Source organism: Microcebus murinus, chromosome 27 (genome assembly GCF_040939455.1).
Source record: "Microcebus murinus isolate Inina chromosome 27, M.murinus_Inina_mat1.0, whole genome shotgun sequence".
NCBI lineage: Eukaryota > Metazoa > Chordata > Mammalia > Primates > Cheirogaleidae > Microcebus > Microcebus murinus.
This window is the reverse complement of record NC_134130.1, coordinates 3,953,456-3,963,817: the sequence shown is the minus strand read 5'-3', so window position 1 is coordinate 3,963,817 and position 10,362 is coordinate 3,953,456. Positions and strand designations below refer to the sequence as shown.

The following is a 10,362-nucleotide window of genomic DNA, read 5'->3' as shown; positions in this document are numbered from 1 at the left end:
AGGACTTATGGAACTAGCTCCCCTCCGGAACTCAACAGTCCTAGGACCGTTCTAAGGACCGAGGGCTCCCAGACCCTAATTCCACACCCCACACCCCCTTTACCTAAAGGCCCCGGAGTCTGAGCCCCCAAATTTCCCACCCTAGGCCCTCAACTTTTCTTCTGGACCCGGGCATCATCCAAGCTCCCAATTCCCATTCAGGGTCCAGAGACCTAAGGTCCCCAGTTCCTCCTCCTGGACCCAGATATCCCAGACACATCCAACAGAAGCCATCTCTTTATTCTGGGTTGTCTGCGCGTTGGCCATTTCGCCCTGGAGCCAGGACCAGCTACAAGGAGCCAGACTGCAGCCCAAAATTCCAGTCCCAGGCTGCACCCTGGAGTGGGGGGTGGTGGGGGCAGGAATCTTCTGACCCTCGTCTCCAGCCTGCTTTTGCCACCAAAAACTGTCCCAGGGCCTAAGCCTGGAGGGCTCTTTGGGGACATGGAGGGAAAGGGTCCTTCTGTCCCATTTCTGCCCGGGAAGTGTCATGTAGCTCACAGTCTATACGCCCAGGGTTTTCTTCATGCCCTCGTACACCACATAGCTGATGCCACCTGCTGGCAACACCTTCAGTAATGTGGGGGTCATGCCTCGGTATAGCCCCAGCCAGCCCTGCTGGGCTAGGATCCTCCGAAAGACTCCTCTCATGGTGGGGTTGGAGCCTTCCACGGTGTCTGCAGGGACAGAGGCAGGCTCAGGACTTGGCCAGAGATGACTCCGCCTCCTGGGAGGCTGGAACGTAGAGGAGTGAGGGCTGAAGCCAGGGGTGGGGGCCCAGCAGCCACTTGGAAAGGAGTTTGGACAATTTGTAGAGGAAATGGGTCAGTTTTGGGGACAATGGGGGGATCAAACAGGTAGGAGTTTTGGGGGATTCATTTTAGGGAACATCTTAGAAAGCACTAGAGCTTATTTGGGAGGGAACATCTGAGATCTGCTAGAGATTCAGGGAGTGTGCCCAAGGGTAGTTTGGGGCCGTTTCCAAGATCAGGGTGGTGGGCCAACGCCCTGTTTTGAGATTTGTGAATTGGTTTTGAGGTTTGTGAATTAGCTGAGAGTCCATTTAGGGGACTCAGATTTGGGGCATTCCCAGGGTAATGGGGGAAGGTGGGTGTGGATCAGACTTAGTGAGTTTAGAGACCATACTATACTGGCTTGTGCAGCCAGTTGAGGGCAGGGTCTGATTTGGAGAAACTAGGAGATCATTTTGGGAGTATTTGTCTTTGGGGTCTGTGTGGGGCCCTGAGTCATATTTTGGGAAGTTTGTGGGGGTCAGCTGGGAGATGGATGTTAGTTTTAGTGATTTTTATAAGGGTTAATTTGAGGGCTAGTATCAAATTTTGCGGTGAGTACGGTAAGTCTTGGTGGGCTCAGGGGTCAGCGAATGTGGCTAGGATCTGAGACCACCCAGAGATCTAGGGCGAGGTGGCGGCTACCAGGGGCCCCGCTGACCTTGGGCCTGCATCCTGGTGCGCACCAGAGTCAGCGGGTAACTGGCCATCTGGCCGCAGGTCGTGGACAGCGTCACAGACGACAGACTGACCAAGCCTCTGGGGTCTTCCATGTCCCTGCCTGACTTGAGCCAGAGGTACCGGAGCACCTGCAAGCGAAAGGGGCCAGGAGAAAGCTCACACTCAAAGCCTGGCCGCCTCCCCCACCACTGCCACCCTCTGGGGACCCACACCTCATAGACAGCCAGGTCAGTGCAGGCGTAGGGGACGATGCCCAGCATGTTGGGCAAATAGCCGCGGTAAAGGGCACGGGTGCCCTCCCGCTCCAAGATCTGCCTGGCGCAGTCCAGCAGCCCCTTGTACTGTCCCGTCCGGCGCAAGGTCAGCCGCGTCTTCAGCACCTGGGGAGGGTGGGGATCGAGGTGACTCGTTGGATTTAAACCTTGGTTTCAAACACAGATGCACCGGTCTCCCTGGACTACTCTCTACATTTTGAGTTTCACACGTGCACGTGCTGACAAAGAGACCGAGAAGGCCGGAGAAGTGACATGAGCCCAAGTGAGGTCTGTTAGCTGTGACCGAGCTCCCACCAAATTCCTCCGTGGGAATTCAGGGCTCAGGTGGCCAGACCTGCCTATGTTCTGAAAGCTGCCAGAAATCAGATTTTTTTTTTTTTTTTTTTGAGACAGAGTCTCACTTTGTTGCCCAGGCTAGAGTGAGTGCCGTGGCATCAGCCTAGCTCACAGCAACCTCAAACTTCTGGGCTCAAGTGATCCTCCTGCCTCAGCCTCCCAAGTAGCTGGGACTACAGACATCCACCACCATATCTGGCTCATTTTTTCTATATATATTAGTTGGCCAATTAGTTTGTTTCTATTTATAGTAGAGACGGGGTCTCGATCTTGCTCAGGCTGGTTTCGAACTCCCGACCTCGAGCAATCCGCCTGCTTCAGCCTCCCAGAGTGCTAGGACTACAGGTGTGAAACATTGCGCCCGCCCGGCCTTTGTTTTTTTTGAGACAGAGTCTCACTCTGTTGCCCCAGCTAGAGTGCTGTGGTGTCAGCCTAGCTCACAGCAACCTCAGACTCCTGGGCTCAAGGAATCCTCCTGCCTCAGCCTCCCGAGTAGCTGGGACTACAGGCATGTGCCACCATGCCCGGCTAATTTTTTCTCTATATATATATTAATTGGCCAATTAATCTCTTTCTATTTATAGTAGAGACGGGGTCTCGCTCTTGCTCAGGCTGGTTTTGAACTCCTGACCTTGAGCAATCCAGCCGCCTCAGCCTCCCAGAGTGCTAGGATTACAGGGTTGAGTCACCATGCCTGGCCAGAAATCAGAATTTTGATGAAATACTCCAATAGTGCCAACTCTATAATTGCACAAAAGATACAACACCTAGTGTGGCAGGCAAGAGTCTAAGATAGTCCCCAAGGAGCTGCCCAGCTCCATAAAAAGGCCCTGTATGATGCTGTCACCATGGGTATGGGCTACACCCATGAACTTGATGAGATTTCACTTTCCTAAGGAGGTTATGCTACAAGGCCAAGGTGATGGATTTTTGCAGATGTAATTAAGGCCCCTAATCTGTTCTCTTTAAGACAGGGGTCCCCAACCAATGGTGAGTTGTATAATTATTTCATTGTATACGACAATGTAATAATAATAGAATTAGGCTGGGGTGGTAGCTCGCACCTGTAATTCTAGCACTCTGGGAGGCCGAGGAGGGAGGATCGCTCAAGGTCAGGAGTTTGAGACCAGCCTGAGCAAGAGCGAGACCCCCTCTCTACTAAAAATGGAAAGCAATTGGCTGGACAACTAAAAATATATAGAAAAAATTAGCTGGGCATGGTGGCGCATGCCTGTACTCCCAGCTACTCGGGAGGCTGAGGCAGGAGGATCACTTGAGCCCAGGAGTTTGAGGTTGCTGTGAGCTAGGATGATACCATGGCACTCTGGGGCAAAAGAGCAAGACTCTGTCAAGAAAGAAAGAAAGAAAGAGAGCAAGAGAGAAAGAGAGAGAGAGAGAGAGGGAGAAAAAGAAAGGAAGGAAGGAAGGAAAGGGAAGAGAAGGAAGAAAGGAAAGAAAGAAAGAAAGAGGCCACTGAATGGGTGGGAACAACCACTGAGTGGTCTTAAGTTCTTCTACAAACTCTTAAAAATGGAAATAAGGTTAATGGAAAATAAACATGAGTTTCTAAAAAAAAAAAAAAAAAAAAAAAGAAAGAAAGAAAGAAAGAACGAACGAACACAATAAATGTAATGTGCTTGAATCATCCTGAAACCATCTTCCCCTATCTCTATCTGTGAAAAAATTGTCTTCCATGAAAACAGTCCCTGGTACCAAAAAGGTTGGGGAGCACTACCTTTTTTAAATTTTATTTTTTTTATTTATTTATTTATTTTTGAGACAGAGTCTCGCTTTGTTGCCCAGGCTAGAGTGAGTGCCGTGGCGTCAGCCTAGCTCACAGCAACCTCAAACTCCTGGGCTCAAGTGGCCCTCCTGCCTCAGCCTCCCGAGTAGCTGGAACTACATGCACGTGCCACCATGCCTGGCTACTTTTTTCTATATATTTTTAGTTGGCCAATTAATTTCTTTCTATTTTTAGTAGAGACGGGGTCTCACTCTTGCTCAGGCTGGTTTCGAACTCCTGACCTCGAGCAATCCGCCCGCCTCAGCCTCTCAGAGTGCTAGGATTACAGGTGTGAGCCACCGCACCCAGCCTGGGACCACTGCTTTAAGGTAATCAAAAGAGAAATTGTCCTCGGTGGGCCTGACTTAATCAATGAGTGCTTAAAATGAGAGTCTGTAGCCAGAAACAACAAGTCAGAGAGACAGGAAGTACTCTCTTATTGGGTCTCCCTTCCTCCCTCCCTCCCTCCCTCCCTCCCTCCCTTCCTCCCTCCTTTCCTCCCTTTCTTCCCTCCTTCCCTCCCTCCCTCCCAGGGCTCCCTTTGTCTCCTGTGCTACAGTGCAGTGGCATCATCTTAGCTCACTGCAGCCTCAAACTCCTAGCCTCAAGCAATCCTCCCGCCTCAGCCTCCCAAAGTGCTGGGATCACAGGTGTGAGCCACTGTACCCAGCCTCCTATTGGGTGACAAAAAAGCAAACTGCTTTGTATATGGAGATGGCCACGTGGCAGAGAGCAATAGTGGTCCCTAAGAACCCAGGACCTCAGTTCTACAATCATAAGGTATTCAATCCTGCCAACAACCAGGAAACTTGGAAAAGGACCCGAGCCTCAGATGGGTTCCTTTTTTTTTTTTTTCCCTTTATCCATTTTTTTTATTTTTAGGCTATTTGTGAGATGCGTTCCTTTGTAGCACTGTGGATACCTTGGTTTTGGCCTGATGAGACCCTAAGCAGAATACTCACCTAAGCAGCACCACAGAAACTTCGAGGTAACAAATGTGTGTCTTTTTTTTTTTTTTTTGAGACAGAGTCTCACTTTGTTGCCCAGGCTAGAGTGAGGGCCATGACATCAGCCTAGCTCACAGCAACCTCAAACTCCTGGGCTCAAGCGATCCTCCTGCCTCAGCCTCCCGAGTAGCTGGGACTACAGGCATGCGCCACCTTGCCTGGCTAATTTTTTCTATATATATTAGTTGGCCAATTAATTTCTTTCTATTTATAGTAGAGACGGGGTCTCGCTCTTGCTCAGGCTGGTTTCGAACTCCTGACCTGGAGTGATCCGCCCACCTCCGCCTCCCAGAGTGCTAGGATCACAGGCGTGAGCCACCACGCCGGCCAAATGTGTGCCATTTAATGCTGCTCAATTTGTAGCAATTTATTCCACAACAATCAGACACTAATGCACTTAGGAAGAAGCATAACGAGACAAGTGCAAGAGTTATAAGAAGAAAACCCTAAAATACCATTAAAGGACATTCAAAGAGACTCGAATGAATGGAGTATGTTGTTGGATACATAGACTCAGCATCATATAGATGGCAGAGATCTCTAAACTTATTTATGAATTGAACACCATCCCCCTGAGACAAATAAATACCAGTAGGTGATTTTTTTTTTCTTAACCTGACAAATTGATTTGAAAGTTTATACCGGCTGGGTGTGGTGACTCACACCTGTAATCCTAGCACTTTGGGAGGATTGCTTGAGGCCAAGAGCTCAAGGTTACAGTGAGCTATGATTGGGCCATTGCATTCCAACCTGGATGACAGAGCAAGACCTTGCTTCTTTAAAAAAAAAAAAAGTTTATATGGAAGGTGGGTGCAGTGGCACGCCACTTGGGAGGCTGAGGCAGGAGGATCACTTGAGGCCAGAAATTTGAGACCAGCCTGGGCAACATAGCAAGACCCCATCTTAAAAAATAATAATTTAAAATAATTAGCTGGGTGTGGTGATATACACCTGTAGTCCCAGCTATTCGGGAGGCTGATGGGGGACGATCCCTTGAGCCCAGGAATTTGAGGCTGCAGTGAGCTGTGATGATGCCACTGCACTCCAGCCTGGGCAAGAGAGCCTGTCTCTCTCTCTAAAAACAAAGCAAAACAAAACAAAACAACAGTTAAAGACAGAACATAAAAGTATGTCAGTAGAAAGATCAGTGGTGCCAGGGATTGGGGAAAGGTGGGAGGGGTGAGTAGGCCTTTTAGGGCAGTGAAACTATTCATGTAGACACATTATATGTTTGTCAAAAACCCAGGGAACTGTACAACACAAAGAGTGAAACTTAATGTACACTATGGGCTTCCCTTAATAATAATGTATCAACATCAATGCACCAATTGTAACAAATATGCCAGCCTAATGTGAACTGTTAACAATAGAAGACACTTTGTGTGAGTGGGGAGAGGTATATGGAAACTCCCTGTACTTTCTACTCAAAAGTTTGATGCATAGTTCACATCAAGAAGGAGGGTTAAAGTCCCAGATCAGTTGTATAAGTGTGAAATGAAGAGTAACAACAACAACAACAACAACAACAACAAAAAAACAAAAGAAAATTAATTTTTTTAAGAAAAAAAAGAAAGGCTGGGCGCAGTGGCCCACGCCTGTAATCCTAGCACTCTGGGAGACTGAGGTGGGCAGATTGCTCGAGGGCAGGAGTTCGAAACCAGCCTGAGCAAGAGCGAGACCCCGTCTCTACTATAAATAGAAGGAAATTAATTGCCCAACTAATATATATAGAAAAAAATTAGCCGGGCATGGTGGCGTATGCCTGTAGTCCCAGCTACTCGGGAGGCTGAGGCAGGAGGATCGCTTGAGCCCAGGAGTTTGAGGTTGCTGTGAGCTAGGCTGACGCCACAGCACTCTAACCTGGGCAACAAAGTGAGACTCTGTCTCAAAAATAAATAAATAAATAAGGAGGAGAGGCTAGGCACAGTGGCCCTCGCCTATAATCCCAGCACTTTGGGAAGCCAAGGTGGGAGGATTACTTGGGGCCGGGAGTTCAAGACCAGCCTGGGCAACATAGCAAGACTCCATCTCTACAAAACATTAAAAAATTTTAAAAAAGACAGCTGGGCGTGGTGGCGTGTGCCTGTAGTCCCAGCTATTTGGGAGGCTGAGGCAGGAGGATCGCTTGAGCTCAGAAGTTGGAGATTAAAGAGGAGAGGTTAAATAGGGGAGGAGGACGATGGAAACTAATTTCCGTGGTGTTTCCTCGGCGCAGGGCAGACGGTCTCTTACCTCCATGGGGTTGATGAGCGTCTGGGAGGTGGCTGCGGCCAGGGAGCCGGCAAGGAGGCGCTCCTGGAAGGGTGGGGACCCGTGCACGCCGCAGAAGTAATTCTTGCACTGGCACGGGACGGAGCAGTGTGAGCGCGGAGCCGGCCACCTTCCCCCGGGAAGCCCGCCCGCCGGGAGGGGGCCAGAGGGTGAACGCGTGTCGGGACCAGGACTTGGAGGGTCTGGGGTTTGGGCCTGAGCTGGGGACGACATCCGGCCGGTCCCCCACCTGCTCGAACACGGAGAACTTGATGGCGTACTCGGGGGCGATCTTGAGGACATTGATGCCGTTGCCACGCCACAGGGAGTGGACGCCCCCCTCCTGGACCATGCTCCGGAGCCCCCCCAGCAGGTTCATGAAGTTAGTCTTGGAGGAGTAGACCTGGGGGGCGGGAGAGGCAGGACCCTGGAGGAGCCCGGTCAAGAGCCCTGGGCCCTGTCCTGGTCCCCGTCCCAGCCTGGACCACAGCCCCCCATCCTCCCCCAACGCTCAGCCCCGGCCCCTCCTGAGCTCGGTTCCCCTCCGTCGCCTCCCCAGGCCGGGCCTACGAGTGTCCAGACCAAGCCAGGCCCAAAGCCAGCAGTGCCCACACGCCAGTCCCATCGGTTCCACCTTCCGTCTTCCCTCTAGTCCCACCCAAAGAGCCCCCGTCCCCAGCTGCCTGGCTCCCAGCTCGGTCCTGGCCCTTAGCGAATCCCCCCAACTCAGGCCCACGCCCCCAGCCCCGCTCTCCACCAGGGCGCGGGCCCCGAGTCCTGCCTCCACCCCATCCTGACCCTCACCAGCGTCATCTCCGCCCGGCCCTGCCCTCCGGGCCCCGCCACCGCCCGGCCACCCGGCACACCTACCTGCATGTACACCTTGGCGCGGTCCAGAGGGGCCGTGCCCGTGCGCGACACGGCCCCCGCCATGGCTCCCGACAGCAGAAACTTCCACAAGGCTCCCTCGTTGTCCACCTCCAGGACCTCCACGGGGACCATCAGCTGCTCTCCCGTGTCCAGGACCTGCGGGGGCACAGCCGGCCCTGGCCCACCCTCGCTCGCTCCCCAGGCTGGCCTCTGGGACACCCTCCTGGTGAGAGAGCCCCCCGCCCCCGCCCCCAGACCTGGCCCTTCCAGGTGGAACTCTCAATCGGCTCACCTGCTGGGACGGCAGGTGCTCCGGGTTGCTTTCACGCACGTGCCCGAACACGTACCCGTACACGTGGGTGCAGCCTGGGTTCCAGGAGGGCGGCGGGGGTGGCGGCGGGGGCGGGGGTGGGGGCGGGGGCGGGGGCGGCGGCGGTGGGGCTTTGGTGACGAGGGCCTTGACCCTCTTCAGCAGGGTCTGCACCCTCGAGTAAGGCTTCTCGGCCTCCTGGCCGGGAGGCCCCATGGCAGCTAGAGGTGAGGACGCCTGGATTCAAATTCCTGAGGAGTCGTCTGCCTGTCCGGCTACTGGCCACTGCCTGCCCGGTGTCTGGTGGGTGGGGCGCTTAGGGGACAGTGAGGTCATAGAAGCCCTGTGACCTTGCTGAGTGTGGCGGGCAGAGCTATGATCCTTCCCTGGCCCTTACAAAGGTTCACGTCCTGACCCCCAAACCGGTGACTGTGTGCTTGCAGTGCGCTGGATCTTGTGTCCCGCCAACCTTATTATGTTGAAGTCCTGTCCCCCAGTGGGATGGGATTTGCAGGTGGGGCATTTGGGAGGCACTTAGGGCTAGATGAGTTCTTGAGGGTGGGGCCCCCGTGATAGGATTAGTGCCCTTATAAGAAAAGGGAGATCAGAGCTCGGGTCTTGCTCTGTCACCCAAGCTGGAGTCCAGTGGTGTTGCCATGGCTCACTGCAGCCTCCAACTTCTGGGCTTGAGGGATCCTCCTGCCTCAGCCTCCCAAGTAGCCGGGACTACAGGCACGAACCACACCGCCTAGATGATTTTTCTTATTTTTTTTTTCCAAAGGTGGGGTCTTGCTATGTTGCCCAGCTTGGTCTTGAACTTCTGGCTTCAAGCAATTCTCCCGCCTTGGCCTCCCAAAGTGCTACTGGGATTACAGTGCTGCTGGAGCCACTGTTTGTTCTCTGTCCTCCTCTTTCTCGCCGAGCAAGGAAGGGAATCATGAGCCCAGGAATGCAGGTGGCTTCTAGAAGCCAGAAAAGGCAGGAAATGGATTTTCCCTTGGAGCTTCTGCATTGTGGTCACTAGTTACAGCAGCCAAAGGAGACTCATACACTGGGTTTCACTGTCACGGCGGCTAAGCGAGAGACGAGGAGATGGCTCTGGAGCTCCGGGAGAGAGAGACACAGTTGGTCCCCAAAGTGAGACTGGCGTAGGTCTGACGTCAGATGTTCCTGGCTCCAATGCCATCTTGAGTGCTTGTTGCTGTGTGATCTTGGGCTTCCCACTTTCCTTCTCTGAGCTTCCGTTTCCCCATCTGGAAGTTGGAAGTGACGATGAGCTCTGCTACAGGGTGTAGCTTAGCGGAGGGCACTTCCGTCATCTGGCTTGTTGAGGTCGAAATACTCGACTTCCTCCTTGGCCCCTTTTTTCCCTTTCGTGCCCACACTCAAATCCCCAAAGCCTGTTGGCTTAGCCTTCCAAATACGTCCACACTCTGGCTGCTTCGTTCAGTGTCCACGTGGGGGCGCCACCCTCAGCTGCCCCTGGTCCCTGGGTCCTGCCCTTGCCTTTCCCTGCCCCAGTCTGTCCTCCCCTCAGCAGCCACCAGAGGGCGCCTGTGGGCACCTGAGTCAGGGTCCATCCCTCCTCCTCTGCCCCCAGCCCTCCATGGCTCCCACTTTCCTCTGGGTCAAAGCCCAAGTCCTCCCCCATCCCCTCCATACTACTCTCTTCCCCTCCTCACTCTGCTCCAGCCCCACGGGCCTCCTCGCTGCGCCTCCAACACACCAGGTGCGGTCCTGCCCCAGGGCCTTTGCACGGGCTGTGCCTTCTTCCCAGAATGCTTTTCCCCTAGACATGCCATGGCTCTCTTCCCCACCACGTTAAAGTCTTTATTCAACTGTCACCTTGGCCGGGCGAGGTGGCTCACGCCTGTAATCCTAGCACTCTGAGAGGCTGAGGCGGGTGGATTGCTCGAGGTCAGGAGTTCAAAACCAGCCTGAGCAAGAGCGAGACCCCGTCTCTACTATAAATAAAAAGTAATTAATTGGCCAACTAAAAATATATAGAAAAAATTACCCG

The 10,362-nt window shown here is 53.1% G+C and overlaps 1 protein-coding gene across 1 annotated transcript; it reads right to left on the bottom strand.

Annotated features, from left to right (window-relative positions):
• Positions 1-141: 141 nt before the first annotated feature.
• Positions 142-8,558, bottom strand: SLC25A41 (solute carrier family 25 member 41). Its single transcript, XM_075997963.1, has 7 exons — positions 8,325-8,558; positions 8,033-8,242; positions 7,413-7,565; positions 7,145-7,252; positions 1,724-1,891; positions 1,492-1,639; positions 142-716 (listed from the first exon to the last, which is right to left on the bottom strand). The coding sequence occupies exons 1-7, from the start codon at positions 8,556-8,558 to the stop codon at positions 544-546; spliced, it is 1,194 nt and encodes a 397-aa protein (XP_075854078.1). The 3' UTR covers positions 142-543.
• Positions 8,559-10,362: the final 1,804 nt, after the last annotated feature.

Excerpts from the sequence above, each read along its gene's own strand:
- SLC25A41 (XM_075997963.1), bottom strand. The coding sequence starts at position 8,558 with ATGGGGCCTCCCGGCCAGGAGGCCGAGAAGCCTTACTCGAGGGTGCAG. Across the intron at positions 7,566-8,032 it reads GCGCCAAGGTGTACATGCAG|GTCTACTCCTCCAAGACTAA; the intron begins GTAGGTGTGCCG and ends CCCGCCCCCCAG. Across the intron at positions 7,253-7,412 it reads AGTTCTCCGTGTTCGAGCAG|TGCAAGAATTACTTCTGCGG; the intron begins GTGGGGGACCGG and ends GTCCCGTGCCAG.